This window comes from Lissotriton vulgaris, chromosome 3_2 (assembly GCF_964263255.1).
Source record: "Lissotriton vulgaris chromosome 3_2, aLisVul1.2, whole genome shotgun sequence".
Lineage (NCBI taxonomy): Eukaryota > Metazoa > Chordata > Amphibia > Caudata > Salamandridae > Lissotriton > Lissotriton vulgaris.
The window spans coordinates 107856645-107877161 of NC_141690.1; the positions used below are offsets into that span (position 1 = coordinate 107856645).

Consider the following 20517-nt stretch of genomic DNA (forward strand, 5'->3'; position numbering starts at 1 on the left):
CACAACTTCCTCAAGGCTGATAAAGATTCTGAAGTGTAACAAGATGAAATATTGGAAATATACAGCGTCCTATTCCAATGTGGCTGCGAAATGTAAGTATTCCAAAATCACAGAATCTCGTCAGATATGACACCGAATATGGAGATGTCGCCTGACTTGTGGTGGCGAAATGGTAAGATGGCGGATTATATGGTAGAAAAAATCCGGCCAATATCAACCGACTGAACTAAGATCAGTCAAGGGTGGCAACAAATGACAGTCGAGTAAAGTATTATGTAATGAATAATGTAGGGCATCCAAAAATTTCTGGATGTCAGGAGTGACAAGGCGATCAAAGTAAATCGCTAAAGCTCCAGAATAACTCCATGCTATAGATCAATATCATGGAACTCACGTGGAGAAATTGGATCCCTAAGGTTGTGATTCATGAGTTGTGGATAAGCAACAATTACATGTTGTCATATTTGAACAGTTTTAAGTATGTTTCTAAGAATTTATATTGCATATCTTTGTCCACTGCTTGTTCTTGTTTAATTGAAATGTGTTTTCCATATGCTCTTTTTCAGTTATGTGTTATACTGGAACCAATGCAAGAGCTGATGTCGAGACATAAAACGTACAGTCTAAGTCCGCGAGACTGTCTGAAGACGTGCTTGTTTCAAAAATGGCAAAGGATGGTGGCACCACCAGGTATTGTTTCCTGTTTGCAGCTCATTCCTCCATTAAATCTTACTTTTTTTTAAACATTGAGTGAAAATTGGATAGACTGTTTTGTTTTTAAAACAAGGGAATGCAATGCATCCCAATTCAATATAATAAGAGCTTGTAGCCGTCAATGAGGAGTCCCTCTGTACAAACAGATCCCAACAGGAGTGCAAGAAAGTCACTCAACATTTTCTTGATCATAGGCTCCTGCCTTGTCTAGTGCTCTCGTAAGTGGTATGCCAACTGTAAAGAAAGCCACAAATATTTGCACTACCAATATCACAGCAAGTGCTATTAGGACGACCAAAAGTCATCTTGAAGGAGAGCCAGAGCCCTGGTACCCACCTATCGCACAGTTATATGTGGCCACAGCTTAAAAGTTAGAAAGGTGGTTATAGTTTTTATGGTGGCCTTGTCTCAAAATATTTACCCAAGAGTGACGGTATGAGTAAAACCTTTCTATCAGGATTCCCCTCAGTTGGTTCGGTACATAGGGACAACCAAGACCAAATAGTAAGAAGCTTTACCTTAGGATCAGGTTCAAGAGTGCCAGTTTCAAAGTGATTTGCCTCAAGCTCCTGCTCAAGTCACACAAACTAAGGTCCAATGTCTCCTAGGTGGTACAAGTATGGAAAAAGCTTTTCTTTCAGGCTTCAAACAACAGCATCCTACAACAAAGCCCAGCATTCTTTCTTCAACCAGCATCCTGCTTCAAAAAGCAATGTTTTCTGCTTCCCATGTAGTCAATTGTTGACTTTCAGGAAAAATCGCCTGGGTATGGTCCTTTAATAGGAATGCCATTAAGAAGGAGGACAGAATTGTCTTGAACATGGGATCCTGCAGGTTTGTGGGTCAGCTATTTTGGTTCTGGGATTTGAGGCTTCTCAATTCTTGGTTCACAAATATTGCAAAAAGTGGGAGTTGTGCTGGTGTGAGACCAAAACTGGGACAGGTCAGGGAGGGAGGAGCAGGCATGAAGCAACCTTACCCTCCACTCTGACTCATCTAAAAACCTTTCTGACTACAATAGACTCCCCAACATTCTTTGAAAGCACTTCTCAATTTCTTTTCCGGTAATCCAACTAACAGGTGCACATGTCCCTCTCTCCCATTAATATCTCACATCTTCTCTTTACTTCTAATCAACTTCAATTAGTCTGTTCTTCTTTCAAATTATAGGGTAAATACACAAGAACACAATAGAATACATTTAACAAACATACCACAACTAATCCTCAAAGGAAAAGGAAGCACCCATTGTTAATCTACTACCTATTCACCTTTAATCATAGTGTGCAACTTGGTGCAAGTGCTTTAAAGCCTTGCCAGGGGTAGTAAGTGCTATAAAAATTTAATTTAAAACTACGTGGAGGGAACTGGAGAGTTGCGCTCTTGCAGATACGAGGGCCAGTTCTGAGACTATAATATAAATTCTTCCATGATTATCTACCAAATGATTTCTACTTTCTCATTCTAAAGTTCATTCAAGAGGTTTTATTTTCTCGGACTAATCTAAATAGTTCTTATGATCTACTAATTGAACTATGTTATTTTTTGACTCTGGTACACAAATATGTTGCACACAATGAGTGTCTGGTTCCTTCTCAAGCACGGCAAATTCTGTATGTATGGGAAGTCTTTCATAACACGCCCCAAAATAATGTAGATCTAGTAGATTATTCCAGACTACTGTTAAATGTGTGGTTAAGGACTGAAAAACACTCAGAATGTCTGTGAACGCTTACAATCCTATAACGTTGTAAGTGTTTCTCTCATTACCTATGAGTATTCTTCTGGCACCATTCATCCTTCAATCTCTTTCCCCAAATACATGGCTAGAGATCTGCTGTATGCACTATCAACTTTTCTGGTTTAAGAAATAGGTGACATTTATTAGTTGAAAGTATCCCGGAGATGGATTTTGTGAATAAAGTGCCACATCATCGAAAGATCCCACTTTTATGAGCTCTTCAGCAGTGGCCTCACTGAAGGTCTGGTTCACAAAGGTAACTTACACTTTTGAGTAGTGCACAATTTTGAGTACGTTTACTACTTTTTGGCATTCACAAACTCTGAGTGTAAGTTACTACTTCAAAAACAATGGTAAGTCCTGCACTACACATGGGCACCCACTAATACTGCAAAACCCTCCCATTGAAAATAATAGAAGTTGGGTTTTAACTTAAACCCCCGTAGAAAATAATGTTAAATTAACTTACATTGTGTTAAATAGTTAAACATAAATACATATAAATGAATTTTAAAAAAGATAAAAAATAGTACATATTTGTTATTTAATTATAAAATAATTTGATAGCCTATTCTGAATTAATAAATATTAAAAAATAATTTAATTAATTTTAATTAAGCCTATACTTATATTTATGAAATTATTATGCACAATAAAATATTTTTTTTCTTTAGGTGGGAATGTATTTTTAATATGAACTATGGAAAAATAAATATAATTATTTCATTATATTTCTGTTAGACATGACATGAACCCCTATATCTAACAATTTCCAAGGAATACATTTCTAATTCATAATGTATTTAAGATGCCTCAGCATTTAAATGAAAATGAAGTAAATATATAAAATAAATTTACATTAATATTTAACCTAAAAATTTTTATCTTTATTTTCAACCTAAAATACATTTTAAAAACGTTCCCTATACTTTGCCATAGTGAGTCTGCAGTCGTGACAGTGTGCAGTGTGCCTCGTTTTTGTTTTCTATTTTTCTTATACAGCAAAGCATAGAATATGGGGTTGGCCCGTTCCCTTTCCCACGCTACAAAGACACTTGCACTTGTCATGTCAGTAATAGATTTATGCAGCTCTAGTATGGCAAATGGCCTCTCTCTACAGATAACTAGTTTGTAGATGCTCATCGCATTTTGCGTGATCATTCTCCACCCCTTACATCTGCACCTATTAATAGAGTGCTGTGGGCAAGCTGCCATCCTAGAGGATTGTTCACAGAACTAAGGGGCACATTACGATCGCGGACGTACTTGCGTCCGTCCGCGAGCCCTGAGTAGGAGGGAACGTCCGCATGGGCTGCGGCGCTCCCTCCTGTGCAATTAGGATGTGACCGCCACCCTGGCGGTCACATCCTCTATGCTTAACATTGCGGCGAGTGCGGCTTCAAGCTGCACCCACCGCAATGTTGAAAATGCATACATTGCCATAGGCACCCCCCATGTGCACCCACCACCCTCCCCCCTTCACCCAGGGGGCCCGCTACGGGGCCCCGAGGTGAAGATCCGTATGCTTTTCCACGGCAGAGAAACCGCTGCGGAAAAGCATTTTTTGCAAGCCATCCTAATATGTCTGGCGGTGTCTGAGAGACACCGCCACCCTATTAGGGCTTTTCTGCTGCGGTTGTAAGCCAACCGCGGCGGAAAAGCGGCGGATTGAAACCAAGACCCACCAGCAATCCTAATGTGGTGGTGGGTCTTTGGTGGGTCCGCAGAGGATTTTCCGCATCCTCCGGGCCGGCGGTGGCTTCCCCCGGCCCGGAGGATGCGGAAAATCCTCCATCATAATCGGCCCCTAAGTTCCATCTGCATGCATAATTGTGCTTTGATCTTGATTATGTGAATGAGAAGCTGGCATTTTAAACTTTCAGTTTTGCAGTTAACTTTTTAAAAGTTTAAATCAGGAATGCAAAAAGGTTTGTGTACAAAGCTTTGTGCATAGGAAGCTTGCATTGTTACTATCCGAGTTACATCTGTTTTCTGTGTGAGAAGAACTTGCACTACTTTTTGTACATAGTGATGTTTACATTCACTTTGCTTTTCTTGTTCTCTTTGTTACTAAAGCTTGTACTGCCGCTACCTGTGCCTCTACTTTTGCTGCAGTGAATCTTACTGAATTATGGTTAGAACTGTCACCAAGCTCTTGTCAACTCTCCCACATTGCTTGACAGACAGCTCTTGGAGTTGAGGAATCAGAAAGCAGTGAAAGCCATCAAAGTTCACCCTCACAAACCCAACACACATACCCACATACACACACCCAAACACGCATGCAAGCAGACACTGTTCCCCCTCTTCTTCCTTAGCAGCAGTGTTTTTGTGAAATTAGTGTGACGTCATTCACTGATTAGATTCTGTCTTATGTTAAGCTCACCTCGATATCGCTGCCAGAAGGAGGTGAATATACCCTTATTGGGCCTGCTTTGTAAGCCTAGCACTAAAGGTATGTTAAAAACCATTAAACATAGCTGAATGGAAAAGTTTTAGAGAATTATCTGGAGGAAAAATCCCAGATAAGCCTGAAGCCTGTGAAACACATCGATCAGCTCTCCTAGTTGCTTCACAAATAAAGGACTATTCCTTTAAACATCAAACATTTATTAAAACTGGAGCTATATTACGCATAGGTGCACTTTCCTTAAGGTGCACCAGGAGCTTACAGGGACAGCATGCCCTATTAAGATGAATGTGCTGCCTCCAGTGCAGCCGCTAACTCATGCTGTCCTCGGGCAGGGGGTTCAGTCAAATACATAGTGGCTGCTTTAAAACTGCTCAGTGTTTTACAGTAAAGGCGGCAAACCTCTTGCACTTTAAAGTGGGGACAGAAATCCCCCTACAGGCGAGTACATTGAGTGACTGCACCCGCCTGGAGGAGAAAGCCTGGGAGGAGGGTGGGGGGATCCAGGGGGCTCGCTCCGACTCTTTCAGAGCACTATCTTCATGAGTCACATTGACTTTTTTAACTTGTGTGCAGCAGTGTAGCACCTAGAGTTGCACATGTCATTGGATTAGAAACTAGTAACTGGGCACCTGGTGATCACCCAACATAAGTTCTAAATAAAAGTCCAACGAGAGGGCAAACTCTGTTATGCCCATGCACTGCAGAATGCCCTCTGTCCCCTGACCTGTATATAATATTACACTGTGCTATACAGTTTTGAGCACTGGAAATGGGAACAATAGCATGTGAGACTTAAATTGGACACTACTGTGAATTATTTTAAATAAAAAAGGAATGGTATTCAGTAATGATGGCATTTCCCAGGCAACACCGAATGGAATAATACATGTTATTATAATTTCAAACTTTGTCAATTTGAGCTAATGAATTGCTACCACTTTAATTTAGAAAGTTAATGTTAATGTTAATGTTAGTTAGGTTTTAATAGCGCAGGTTCACCATCCGGTCTCTTCGCGCTTCTAGAGGGAAGAATTACAACAGGCAATGTGCGGGGCTGAAGTGAATTGGTTATTTCGTGGTCAGTGCCTCCAGGAACAAGATAGTCTTAAGTTTTGTCCTAGAAGGAAGGAGAGCAGGTTCCTTACGCAGACTGTCAGGTAAGTCATTCCAAAGCAATGGAATCAAGGTGGAGAAGGCAACACCACCTTTGCGGGCCAAGTGAAACCGGGGATTGACCAAACGACAAGCTGCGGAAGAGCGTAGGGACCGAGCAGGAATATAGCTCGTCACCCGATCTTTAATATAAGCTGGGGCTTGACCGGAGATGGCCTTGTGGGCTATGCAGAGGCCCTTAAACGAGGCTCGTTGCCTAATGGGAAGCCAGTGTAATTTAGCCAGCAGGGGGGAAGCATGAGTCCGTCTGGGTTGGTCAAAAATTAGACGTGCCACGTCGTTCTGCACCACCTGCAATCTCCTTGTTAATTTCCAAGGGAGGCCAATGTAAAGGGCATTCCCATAATCCAACCAGGATAAAATGGTGGCAGAAACAATGACCTTAAGGGAATTGGTAGTGAGGAGAGGAACAAGTTTTCGCAAACACCTCAATATCCCTGTACAGGTGCCAACCACCGCCGACACCTGATTGTTCAAAGGGAGGTCGGCGTCGATTTTAATGCCCAGGCTTCTAAACACTGGAACTGGATTAGGGATGACTCACAGTTCCGGCGGTCAAAACAGGTCACACCAGGTACTATTGATGTAGGGTAGTTAAAGTCAAGTTAATGTGGCAAGTTAGTAATAAGCAAACTAGTAGGCCCATGCATTTATTCCTGCACTGTTGGAAAACATTAAAGAGGTGTTTTAAATTTATTTCTTAAATCGCAATTGTGAATGTTCAGGGCTGTTTATACAAGCCACATAGGGCTATGACAAAAGCAAAGATCAAGAATTTCTGTTGATAGCAAGATGAATTTATAGAAAAGAGAGGTCTGAACATTGCAGCAGAATGTCCAACATATGTATAGCTGCCTAAAATTCACAAAAGTAAATTTGATTTTAAATGTATGTTTACAACTGAATTACATTTTTTACAGCTGCCAGAAGCAAAGAGGTTCATGACAGTCATAAATCTGCCCTCATAAGTCCCACTAAAGAGTTGGAAAGAGGGTGTTCCAAGGCCTGGTTCGACGTGGAATTTTGCGAACATACAAAAATATGTATGTTTATGGGCATTCCCAAACTTCAATCCAGCTCCTTTCCTCTCTGAAAATCTTTCGAGGTTTGGCGAGCACAGAGACGGTATAACTCCCCTTTCAGGCTGAAAAGAAGAATTAAGGGGTAGGGCTTGTTCTTCTGGAATGTAGCTATGCACAGAGGGCTACGTTCATCCTGCGTGGATTGCCTGGCAATGGAGGACTCCACAGAGGAGGTTAGGGAACTTTAAAAAAAATGATAGTCAGCATTCGAAGAGGTAAGCCTGGAAATATGTGCATCGGAATATTTGCGAATTTAAAAACCAGAAATGTATGCTCAGGCAGAGGTATACATCCCAGCCCATCATTTTATGTTCTTTTTGTGAACAGGACCCTGTGTGTCTTCAAAAATATACAGGTAGTCAAAGAAGGCTGAGTTTCTGAGAATTCACACACAATTCAGCAACAAATCTATACAAAGTTCGGTAGTCAGGCTTACTCTCATCCTCCCACCCCACACTCACATTACCTTGCACCTCGAAGGGCTCCACCTGCTCCCAATCCACAAACAAGCTCTCTTCAAACTCCTCATGCACATATACAAAGCCTTATACAACGTTGTCCTCACTTGCCCTACAACTGCACAAACTTCCACAAACTTACCAGAAACCTTTGCTCATCCGAACTGCTCCTTGTACACAACCCCTGCATACGCAGAACCAGATTCAATGGCTGTGCCTTCTCCTATCTCACTCTTAATTTCTGTAATTTTTTATTGTATATAAAAAAAATATATATTTACATGGAGCATACATGAGTGGCGGAAAGAAAAGAGGAGAAAGAAGAAAGGAGAAAAAAAAGAAGGCGCCGGGGGGGGGGGGTTGGGGGGTATAGTAATATTGTCCTGCAATAGTTCGTTCCTTGCCATGGTGCGTGGGGTTGGATAGATCTACTAGTCCAAGAAGGAAGAAGAAGTCCGTTATCCGAGTCTCGCTTGGCGTTGTCTTCTTTCCCCCCTTTGATCTGCCTGGTGGGTATAGCGCCCCGGACGATAGAGAGGATAGAGAGTGATAGAGGTAGGAGATAGGAGAGTGTACTTCCTAGCCGGTTTCTCTTGTTGTAGTGTCGGTCCCTGTGCTGTGTCCCTCGGTGGCTGTCTAGTGTCCTGTGTCTGCGCCTAGGGGGGTTTGTGTGATGAAAGGTAGAGGTCTAAGGGCCTCCACATGTTTGATTGCCTGTGTGTTTTCGGTGTATATTTCGCTGTAATGTTATCTGCCCCTCTTAGGAAAGTGACCCAGTTGAGCCATGCCTGTGGTGTCGCTTTTGTGGTGTCTTTCCAGTTGCTTAGGATAATTTTGACTGCAGCAGTCAACAGTAGGTCAATGAGGTCGCGGTCTTCTGTCGTTGTAATGGACGGGGATGCAAAGCCCAGGACTAGACTTGGAAAATCTATGTGTATGGCTACCCCAGTGATGTCATTGATAAGCTTCCCCGTTCTTTCCCAGAAATCCTTGATCTGAGGGCAGCTGAGTAAGAGATGCTCTAAATCCCCCCTACCTTCGTTACAGTTCCAGCATGTGTCGCTCTCTCGGATCCCCAGGGTAGATAGGCGGGCCGGTGTCCAGTATGCCTTGTGCACTAACCAGTATTTGGTCTGATTTAGCGTAGGGCTCTGTAGAGGTGTGCTATTTGGTGTCCTGTTTTGTTGAGGTTAGCTGCAAGCTGTAAGAGCGACGGTGTCATGCTTGTGAGGTTTGCCTTTCTAATAGCTACTTTTATTTTCAGGAAGTTGTATAGTTCTATGTTTTGTAGGTTGTGCGCATCCTTGAGTGTGTCAAACGTTGTGTTTTCGCCTTGTCTTAGAAGGTCATGGGCCGTGGATATGCCTTGTCCGTACCACACAGGCATGTCTAGAACCTTATCTCTGTATTTTAAGGTAGGGTTGTGCCAGAGGGATTCAAATTGGCCTCCCCTGATGCTTGTTGACAGTGTTTTGTCGACGCTCAGTAGAGCTGTCCTTGTGTTCCTGAGGACTGGGTTTTCCCTCACTGCTGGGTGTCGTGTGGCTGTCAGGAGTGTTATAGGGTTCATGCCCTTTAGTAGGCCGCGCTCGAAAGATAGCCATGCTGGGGTGTATTCCTTTCTTGGGTCTAGCCAATGTAGTCCCTGTCTAGCTATACATGCCGTCTGGAATCGCTTGAAATTCGTTATGTTCAGGCCACCCTGTTCTTTAGATAGCCTTAGCTTGTGTAGGCTTATTCTTGGTTTCTTCCCCCTCCAAAGGAAGCTGTTAAGTAACTTGTCAAGTGTCTTGTGGAAGCCCTCTGTGTTAGTCAGTGGGAGCATAGTTAGTAGATAGTTGACCATCGGTGAGAGCATCATTTTGATTGCCTCAATCCTTCCCCACCATGTTGTGAACCTGGGGGACCACCCTTCTACCTTGTCCTTGATTTTCTGTATCGTTGCGTGCTCGTTGTGTTCCAGTGTCATTCTTAGGTCCCTCTCGAAGAGGATACCCAGATATTTTATAGGTTTTGGTTGCCATGTTAGTCCTGATGTTCCTAATACTGTTCTTGTTGTGTGGATGTTTAGAGGTTTGCATTCAGATTTGTCTCTGTTAAGTTTGTACCCCGAGACCCTGGCGTATTTGTCAATGGTGTCAGTTAGTGCTTTTATGGATCTCTCTGGGTCCTCCGTGACTATTAGTACGTCGTCTGCATACGCCGCTAGCTTGAAAGTCTCTCCCCCTATTGGTATCCCTACAATGTCCACATTGGATCTGATCATCGTGAGGAGCGGTTCTATGGCTAGGAGGAATAGGGCTGGTGACAGGGGGCATCCTTGTCTGGTTCCCCTTCCTAAGTTAAGTATGTTTGATGTGCCTCCATTGACCACCACCCTTGCTTTGGGGTTCTCATATAGGGCCATCACCATCTTCCTATAGTTTGGACCTAACCTGAATTTCCCCATGCACTGATCCAAGAAGGGCCATGAGACTCTATCAAAGGCTTTCTCAGCATCTAGAGCTATCATGACTGCTGCGTTTTCGCTACGTGAGGAGTGATTAATTACGTGGCATAGGAGTCTCGTGTTGTCATGTGACATCCGGTTTTTAAGATAGCCTACTTGCGAGTTGTGTATAAGTTTCGGAAGATATGCGTTGAGTCTATTGGCTAGTATTTTTGCATAAATTTTGCAGTCTACATTGATGAGGGAGATCGGTCTAAAGTTCTTCGCCTCTGTTGTGTCTTTCCCTTCCTTGGGTATCACTATTATATTTGCCTCCGCCATTGAGGGTGTCATGTGTCCGCTCTGGGCGCATGCTGTGAATACCTCCCTCATTGTGGGTTTGAGTATGTTCAGGTATTGCTTATAGAAGCCAGCTGTGAACCCGTCTGGCCCAGGTGCCTTGTTATCTTTGAGGCTTTGCGTGGCTCTCTCTATCTCATCCGCCGTTATGGACATTTCCAGGATGTCTCGTTCCTGGTCCGTCAGTGTGGGTGTGGCTATGTTAGCTAGTAGCTCTTTCCCCCCATCATCTTGCAGTGTATCATCCTTTGTGTACAGTCCCTCGTAGAAATCCCTGAAGACTTCTAGGATGTCTTTGTTTGAGGTCTGGGATATGCCGTGTTTGTCTTTGATGGCTCCTATCGTGTGGTGTCTCTGCTTTCCTCTCAGGTAGGATGCTAGGTTTTTGCCCGCTTTGTTTGCGGTACATAGATTAATTGATTTATATTTATTGATCCAGGTGCCCGCCCTCTCGCTCAGTATCCTGTTTAGCTCGTACTTTAATTTGGTTAGGTTTGTGAGTGTGTTCCTGTCCTCTATTCTAGCTATGTGGCTGTTCTCAAGTTTTTTGATTTCCTTCTCTAGGTCTGCAACTTTCTTGTTCCTGTCCTTGTTCATCCTTCCCTTGACTGTCATGACTGTACCCCGAATGGTGGCCTTCAGGGCGTCCCATAGGACTTCCCTGCTTGTGTTTGGTTTATCGTTAAGTAGTAGATATTCTTTTATTGCCTCCTCTATTTTTGCTCTCGCTGGGGCGTTTTGGAGCAGACTGTCATCGAATCGCCATCTGCGGGTCTGCTCGTCGTTGTGTCTGCCCGATAGTGTTAGGCTAATGTGTGAGTGGTCTGATATAGTTCTGGGTCCTATTTCCGTGTGGTCTATGAGGTGGGTATGTGTTTCTGACATCAGAATGTAATCTATTCGGCTATATGAGTTGTGTGGGTTGGAGTAGAAAGTGTACTCCCTGGCATCTGGGTTGCTTATGCGCCAGGGGTCTCTTAGGCTTAGTTTGGAACAGAGATTTTTAAGGATGTGGGGATTGTTTGTTGATTGGCTTGGTCTGTATGGATGCTTATCAATTGCTGGGTCTAGAACTTGGTTCATATCCCCCGCGACGATCAGCAGGTCTCCTAGCGGTAGTGAGTATAGCTGTGCGCCCACCCCCTCCCAAAATGTTCTGTCGTCACTGTTGGGCCCATATATGTTAGCTACATGGAATGTCTCCCCAGCCCTTCTGAGTGTCGTCGTAAGCATTCTCCCTTGTGTGTCTGCCTGAGAGCCTACCACTTCTATTTTGGAGTGTTTGCTTATAATTGTTACTACCCCGTTCTTCTTATTCTGTGCTGGTGAGCCCTGCACCTCTCCTATCCAATTGGCCCCTATGCGGCTGATGTCTTCTGCTTGCAATCTTGTTTCTTGGAGTGCGTATATGTCGCTCTTCAGTTTCCTAAGGTGTTCGAGTACTTTCCTCCTTTTCACCGGGCTATTCAGACCCTTGACATTTAGGGACACTATCTTGATGTCGGACGCAATGCTACTCTTGTTGCTGTTTATCATTTACAATGCTTTGGTTTCCGCATTTGCAGTTGCCTTTCTCTGCGTCTTTTCGATCTTCGGCTTGTGTGTGGGACCATCCCCCTTCTCCTGCGTGTACATCTCCTCCGTGTGAGTGTATGGAGAAAGATAGAAAGATAGAAAGATAGAGTATAGAAAGGACAGATGATAGTGAGTAGACCCATGTATGTGCTCCCCGCTCCCCCCCGTTCTCCCGCCCCCTCCCCCCCGATTGTCCCTCCCCCCCTCCCTTACTTGCTGAGTGGGTGTGCGACGACAAAGTTCCTTTGCTCCGCGTCTTACCCCTGAGGTAGTGTCTGTTTGCTTCCTTGATGTAGCTTGGCTGAGGTGGAAATGGTGCCAAGGACAGAGCCCGGCACCCTGCTCTGCTGCGGCTTGATTGTCTCGTTTAGATAGTGCCATGGTTGACCTTGGATTTGATGTACTAGCTGTAGCTCTTCATTCTGATTATTGTCCTTTTTATTTCCCGCTGTGGGTTTAATGAGGTAGATATGTTCCTTGTGCATTGGTTGTTTTATTCCTTTTCTTTTCCCTTCGGCTTTTATCGCGTTCACTTATTCTGATTGTCCATTCTCATCCGGTGAGGCGCTTCTTTTCGCTGCTCCTGGGCTTCTGTTGTCCTCCATCTCTTCCACGGGTGGGCCTTGCAGGTATCTCCTTAGTTCCTCCGGGCTTTCAAAAATCATTGTCTTCCACTTGTCCATTACTTTGAACCTGGCTGGACCAACGAAGCTGAAGGTGGCTCCTCTTCTGCGTAGTGTTTCTCTGAGGGCCAGGAATCCTTTTCTTGACTCTACCGTGGGTTTGGAGTAGTCTTGGGTTAAAACGATCTTGCTGCCTTCCCACTTCAGGTTCTGGTTTTTCCTAGCGAAGGCGAAGATGGCGTCTGTTTGGCTTAGTCTGAGCGGGCTGCATATTATTGCTCTCGGCCCTCTTCCTGTTGTGGGCTTTCCTGCCGGTATTCTGTATGCCTTTTGCACCTCGAACCTTCTGTCGAATGTGATGCCGGTGAGCTTGGGGATCAACTCCTCGAGCATTGCTGCGCATGATCCCGCTTTGTCTTCTGTCCCCTCCGGCACTCCCAGGATCCTTACGTTGCCTCTTCTTGCTCTATCGTCCTTCTCGGCAAGCTGTTTTTGTATGGCTTTCGTGGTTTTCTGCAGCTCGGCTATGGCCTTGGTGTTGTCCCTTGTCTCATCCTCCACTGCACTTATTCTACCTTCTGTCATCTCAATTCTTGTCGTAGCTTTGTGGAGGTCCGCTCTTATAGCCGCCATCTCGAGCTGCATGTTCTCCACCTTGAGTTTTGTATCTTTCCCCACTTCGATCCCTTCATTTACTCTCCGCAGGATCGCTTCGAGGGTGGCCGTCTCGCTTCTATTGTTTTTCAGAGGCGATCCTTGGTTGTCAATCTTGGGCTTTTTTTGCTCTCCAGCTGCCTTCCCCTCGTTGCCTGCCATTGTTGCAATGCCCCTCCTTGACAGGACGTTTCCTAGTCGCCCTTCCGCTAGGGACGTCTTCGGTACGCCCGTTGCCTTTGACGTTGGTGTGGCGATGCTCTGCAGTCTATATCTGCTAGGCTCTCGGATGTGCCTCGTTCTGGTCTTTGCCTTAAGACCTGCCAGCGTGTGCCTTGTCTCGTTCACGTTCTGGCCAGCTTCTGTCCACTGCTCGGGTTACTACCTAGCGTCTGGTGTTCTGGGGAGTAGGCTGGTGTTTGGAGTCGTGCTTGTTATCTGGTCCTGCCTGATACCTCACCTCTCTCTCATGCACTTGCTGTGTGTGTTTTATGGTTCTTGGAGCTTGACCTTGGCTTTGTTGTGGCGCTTTCAGCCTCTGACCTCTTCACCGCTTAGGCTAGTTGCCTATCTGCCTTGTCGTTGCTTCGCTGTGGCTTTTTAGGGGGTCTTACTCTTTGGCGCTGTTTGGCAGGCTGCAGCAGGCTGTTGCTGAGCAGTGCTTGTTTGCTCGTTTGTGGCTTCGCCCCTTTTGTGTTTTTATACCGATTGCTTTAAAGCACCTCCCCACGCTTGATGCAGCGCTCGCCCTGCACTCGCGCTGTCTTTCCAATGTTCGCACCGTTTTGTTTGCGTATTTTTTCCTTATTGCACCTTCGTTTTCGTGTCCCGCTTTCTCCGCTTGCCCCCCGTCAGTAGCCGCCCCTTCGCCGCGTGTGATTCTTGGTAAAGCGCTGACAGGCTGTCAGGCGTTAGCGATCCTCTCCGCTTCTCCTCACTGCAGGGCTGTTGCGCGACTCACCACACAGCTCCTCTGCTGTTTCTTTTCCGGCGCTCGGGGACTGACGTGCATCCGCTTCCGATCCTGGACTTCCGTCTGGGACCGGAGAAGACTTCCTGTAATGGCGCCTTCCCTCCTGCCACTTCCGGTGCCTGCCCTCCTGACTCTGCTTCGAGTCGCTCGGGGGGGTCGCTGGTCTGGCGGGCTTACCTTGCTTCACCGCCTTGTGAGTCCGCCTTGTTACGGCGGTGGGAGAGTCCGTGCCGCTTCTCTGGTGAGTGCTCTCGGCCAAAGCGCTTTCTGTGCTACCCCGTTTTGCTTCCTGCTGAGGAAAATTAAATTTTGGCCATGATGTGTTCCCTAGCGCGTACCCCACCGACTCCATGTATCAGCTTAAAGTGCATGTAACTTCCCTCCTGTGCCAGCTATGAAGACGCAAATACATTTGCGTCCACCGTTGACCTGTCCTCTTTTAGACGCACCATGAATGGATTATATGGTCCGTTCCTAAGTATGCTATGCCAACGTCTTTTTGTAGTACACTTTTCACTTTTTCCTGCTCTAGTCAGAGTAGGCCCTGAATTCCTGCCATCTGAACCTCTTTTGTGGCTCCTGACTCTGCCCAGGCTACCTCTCTACTCGTGAACTCTGTCCTACTTTCAGCGCGGCCCCTCGCGCTCAGCTCAAGCCTGCTTTCTGCCAAGACTGACTATAACCTTCGAGTTATCTGTTCCGTTCCCCGAGAATACATTCCTGCCTACTAGATCCTGTAAACATCCTCTCCAGCTGCAGAGCCAAAAGGGCCGACCTGTCTCAATGCAAGTAATTCATAGCCTCCGTTGCCATGCTGCCATGGAAGGCCCCGTGCCCCCACGCTCCACATGTAGACACTCAGGCGCTCATACACGCATCCACAGTTAGCATAGAATAGCCTCTACCCTAGAGACCTTTCCGCCCAGATAGTATAGTTCCTAAACATCAGATATCAGATATGATAGAAGTACAAGTTGATCTGACATGCCAGACTTCTGTCTCTATCCGTCAGTGTAAATGTCAAGACCCCTGCACCCCGTCAATCACACGTCATGCAGCTGCGTGCGCATCCAAGCTTCCGATTTCTGCTGACATTGCAACATTCTGTTAGCACCACCCCTTGGTGCCACCCACTTTCGTCACCTATCAGTGACGTTTCTAGCACACACCTCTAGTTCACGCCTAGTTTACGCCTCTTGATGATGTATTGGTACCACGTGTATACTGTTATCTTGTCTTCTCTCAGCTGTTACGCCTCTCACACTGAAACTTATGATGTAAATCAAGTATATAAGCTATGTAATGTCAATAAACGTGAGCGCGCTCATCTATCCCTTCTGACACCCCTGTGGTGGTCAGAACATGATATCCTGATTCCTTGATGAGGAATAAAACCCTTAGAAACTCTAACACCACGGACTCTGTTTTCTTTCCTTCTGATTGAGTTATTATTGATTAAGTACTTACCTGCATAGAAATTAAGAGAGTAAATTAATTATTTACGTCATTTTGGCGCCCGAACAGGGACCCCTCCCCCACCTCACGCGCCGGAAGGTGCGTTGCAATCCGTGTCCCCTGCCATCAGTTAGACGGACTACACGTGTACTGGCAGGATTTCCTGCATCCCCCTCTGACACACGGAGGTGACGAAGACTGCGATCAGTGCCCAGACGAGGCGGTGAGGAGTGCGGAGGATCCCGACCAGAGCCCAGCCGAAAGAAGCAAGGTCCGAGGTGTGAAGAGGCCCACCAGTTTTCCGAAGTTTTCCGAAGTTTTCCGAAGTTTTCCGAAGTTCCGAGTCGAGTCCAGTCGAGTTTTCCGAGGCCTTCTGTTTCCGTGCTTCCCGGTGAGTACCATTGCTGGGTCGTATCTAGACGGGTTTGGGTACGCAAGTCCGGTCTGCACTGTTTTTAGGCAGTGTATCTGTACTGTTCAGCAGTATATAAAGTATTCCGAATTTTTGCACTGTTACACCAGTGTATCCGTACCGTTGAGCGGTACATTCAGTGTAGGGGGTAGTTAGCTATGTCTTCAATGTTTTCATGTTTTCATGTGATTAATGTCGTGGTATGAATGTGACTGTTTTATTGTGTATCATTGTATTTCTCGTATCAACTAGCAACTCGTATCAAGGAATAAAGATCTAGCGTTCAAGTAATAAGCAAACAAGATGCCGTTCCTCAGCAAGTTAAAACAGATAGGAACTAGGAAAGGGTTACTAGAGGAAGAAATTCCCATCCCCCCTAGGGACACTCCAGGCAATTTTATGTATCAGAAGCACGGCATAGATGCCATATTATATCTAGATTTATGGGCCGATTACACCAAGCACCTAGACGAAAGACACAGATGGCCTGTTACCGGAACGTGGGATGCCGAGTGCATCATGAGGGTAGAAGAAGCATTATGGAAAAGGAAAGCTAGGCAATCTCAGAAGGACGCCATAGAATTTTGGCGTAAGGAATCACGTAAGCGTGCTGACAAAGCACTCCGTAGAGAAGACAGACTTAAAGAATCAGATAAAGAGCGAGAAAACGAATTAGTTACTGAAGGGATCCGAGTAAAAACAGAACAAATAGACCGTGCCCGAAATAATCTTGTAAACGGTATGTACCTCGCAGCAGATGGCCCATCCGAAATTGAATCAGAAATACCGAAAAACTTACCGACACCATTAGTTCCAACTAAAGTAATGCATAAGACTACTAAAGACATATTCCTGAATTCGTATCTAGAGGATGTAGCGCCAGCTTACACCAATCTGCCGGTTCGTGCCCTGCCTACTGACAGGGATGGGGGTGGCACTACGCCCCCAGATCCAGTTCCGCCGGTACCGCAACAGACCTCTCCCGCTCCGCCAGCTCCGCCACCCCCCGTACTTAAGACGGATCTACCGAAACCAGCACTACCCGATCTTACTAAAAGACAGGCTCAAGTCCAGATACAGACTCCGCGGAGAGATAATGCCCAAGCATCCGCCCCAGGAGGTGCGACAGCGGGTCTACAGACCCCGCCACCGACACACAGATTACATTTAAAGGACACACAGAATCCTTCCCAGTCTCCCTATTCAGCCCGGCTAGACGCATTCAAAGATAGGATGTCATTCTGCAGATATGATCCAGTACCCGGAACAGACGATCTGATGGTCTTAGCATCACTACGCTTAAGATCTGCCACCGATAGCTTGCTATGCTATGTAGGAATGCAGGAAGCTCTCGACAGACTATACAAATTCATACAGACGGGGAAAGACCCCGACAGTGTTAAAGCTGCCATGTATAAACAGAAAGTTGACGTTCAAAAAACAGATTTTAAGATTCTTCATAAATTGTGTGATAAGAGAACGAGACAGGCCCGGGACAGATCAGAGTGAGTTAGACGCATTAAACAAGTGGGGCCAAAATATAGCAGACGCGAAACATGACAAGGGGACTTGCATAGCCACTATGTCCCAGAAAATTAGAAAGGCAGTATTAACTGCACATCAGGAAGAAAATGATAAAACTTCCTCTGAGGAGGAAGATGAAGATGAAACATCAGAAAAGTCTACAGATATAATAGCGTATGTAGGTAGGGGAAACTACCTTAGGAAAGGTGTCCGTCCGGAGAGCAAGAGAGTTCTTTTCTCCGCTTTAACAAATCCGAATTCTTCAGAGCATCAGTTCCAGGAAACTGATAAAAGGCTTCGAGATCGAGTAGGGTATCATATACTCAATTCTATGGATGAACAGGAACTAGCCCGGTCCGCCGTGTTGTGGGCCGAAAACGCAGACATATATAATGATGACACGTTAGTGCAGACATTCTTGAACCTTTCCCCGGAAGAGCAGAAAATAGCAGGTGTATACATGATTCAGCACCTCCTCATCAAGTTCAGAAACCATCATTCTGATCCAGGTCCCTTACACGAAACATTAGAAGCACTAATTATGGATAGATGGAGAGGTTTTAGTACCAAATTAATACAAATAATTCTAGAACAACGACGTAAGTATAACACTTTCCTGAGCTCTGAATATGTTCCCGCCCCACCTCCAGAAAGAAAAATGTACCACATGCAATGCGGTAGTGGCATTGAAAGCCAGAATCCCTTACGAGAAGTACATCCAGTTATGGGTGCGGACCAACGTCTGAAACGTGTGTATGTTCACACACCACTGACTAAGTTAGAACTGTTAGAAATGAAGAAATTAGTTCCGTGCCATGATAAAGACCCTGCAGGTTTTCACAGAGAGCTTAAAGACATGTTACTGATGGGAGATTACACGTATGATGATATTATGAAAATGCTAAAGGTACTGTTGCCCACGGGCATTTACGAGAAATTAAAGGAGAAGGATTGGGAAGTGGGAGAGTCAAAGATAGCATGGGCGGAGATAGAAGACGAAGAAAAGAAACGAGTCCCAGGGTTAGGCCTTGGGGATCTGACTAAAGCATTACCAGGTTTAATAGTACAGGTTCTGCCAAGATTATTGACAACTAGAAAGGAAGATTGGGACGCAATCTCGTCCTGCAAACAGAAACAAGATGAAGATACTAGTGACTTTTATTCAAGATTCGAGAAATGTTTCATTATCAATAGTGGTCTAAAAACAAGTAGCGAGTCATATCCACACCTTTTTGTAACGAAATTAGTAGAGAACGCCCTACCGCTAGTTAAAAATCGAGTGTACAAGGTTGAAAGTACTTGGCAGGCAAATACGCCATCACAGATGTTACAAATGTTACAATATCACCAGAATAGAATTAGGGAAGAACAAGAGCAGGAACAGAAACGTATGAAAGACACGAAAATGAAAATGTTAGTGGCTCAGACAATTCCAGCCGAGGGTCATAGAAAAGGTGGGGCTCAGACAAATCATTCTGCCGCTCCCGTTAAAGGGACATGTAATTATTGCAAGCAGCCAGGTCACTACGTACATGAATGTCCAGTCCTGAAACATAACATCGAGACAGGTAAAACTAAAGAAAGACCGCGTCCGCCTAGACATGAACAGGGTCATCAACAGACCCCACAGAACGAACAGCCAATACAGAATACACAGCCTATGCATGATCAGTCCCATACAGTACAGACAGTAGCAGTACCGCAGCCACAGCATGCTCAGACACAGCCCGCTGCTGCAACTAGAGAAGTCTCACAACAGATGTACCAGTATGCCCAGTCGGCATATCCAGATTATCAGCGTTATACATGAAACAGCCTAGGGAGGGAAAGTGATTTGCCTCTTATTGAAATTCCTGTAGATCAAGAAGGTCCTTATGTACATAGTCACGTATTAGGAAAAGACAGAAAGTTTTTAATTGACACAGGGGCAAGTCGCACTACTATAAGTCATAATGAAGTTCCAGGGGCACCCCTCTCAGGCTCACAGAATGTTTCCCTTGGTTTTTCAGGACAGCCTATTGTAAATGAAGTATCAGAACCAGTACCACTAGCTGTGGGTCCATTATCTCGAGTTACAGACTTGTTACTTACGAAATCATGTCCCGAAAATCTGTTAGGAATTAAAACACTGAAGGCTCTAGGAGCTATAATTTGCTGTTCCCCGGAGGGAGTTAGACTCTTTCTACGAGATTTCAAGGGTCATTATGTTCTACGTGACTTTGATGTCAGATTGAAAAATGTACCAGATCACTTGTGGGCAAAAGGCCCAGCTGATGTAGGTTGTATGCATATCACACCATATCGTGTTACACTCAAGACAGGTGTTGTTCTACCCAGAATCAGACAATACAAGTTACCACCCGATGCTGTAGTGGCTTTACTGAAAATCATTGAGGAGCTTATTGCCCAAGGAGTGGTTGTAGAGACCGACTCCAATATCTGTAATTCGCCTATCATTCCAATTCTTAAACGTACAGACCGCAATGCACCGCCAGTATACCGGCTGGTGATTGATCTTCGAGAACTGAACAAATGCATTGTACCACAGTATCCTGTGGTCCCCGATATCTCCTCCCTGTTGACTGCCATTGATTCAGAAGCAACGTTCTTTACTGTAATCGATCTCAAGAACGCTTTCTTCAGTGTACCCATCGACCCGGAGAGCCAATATCTCTTCGGATTCAGTTTAAATGGACGAAGTTTCAAATTTTCCCGCGCACCTCAAGGATTTACAGAAAGCCCCAGCATCTATAGTCAAGCACTGAAAAGACAACTAGATTGTATTCAAATGCCAGTTAATACCGCTTTACTACAGTACGTCGATGACCTACTGATCACCGCACGAAGTGAGCCCGAATGTGAACAAGCATCTCTGATAGTTTTGCATTTTCTGGCCGACAAGGGACACAAGGTGTCTCCTTCGAAGCTACAA

At 45.2% G+C, this 20517-nt stretch overlaps 1 protein-coding gene across 2 annotated transcripts in view; it reads left to right on the top strand.

Moving 5' to 3' along the window:
• Window positions 1–20517, top strand: part of LDB2 (LIM domain binding 2) — a 1197779-nt gene that overhangs the window by 1011377 nt on the left and 165885 nt on the right. For both annotated transcript variants that reach the window (XM_086964513.1, XM_086964515.1), the window contains exon 6: window positions 567–690. In XM_086964513.1, the coding sequence (XP_086820639.1) occupies window positions 567–690 (124 nt within the window). The remainder of the gene's footprint in view (window positions 1–566; window positions 691–20517) is intronic.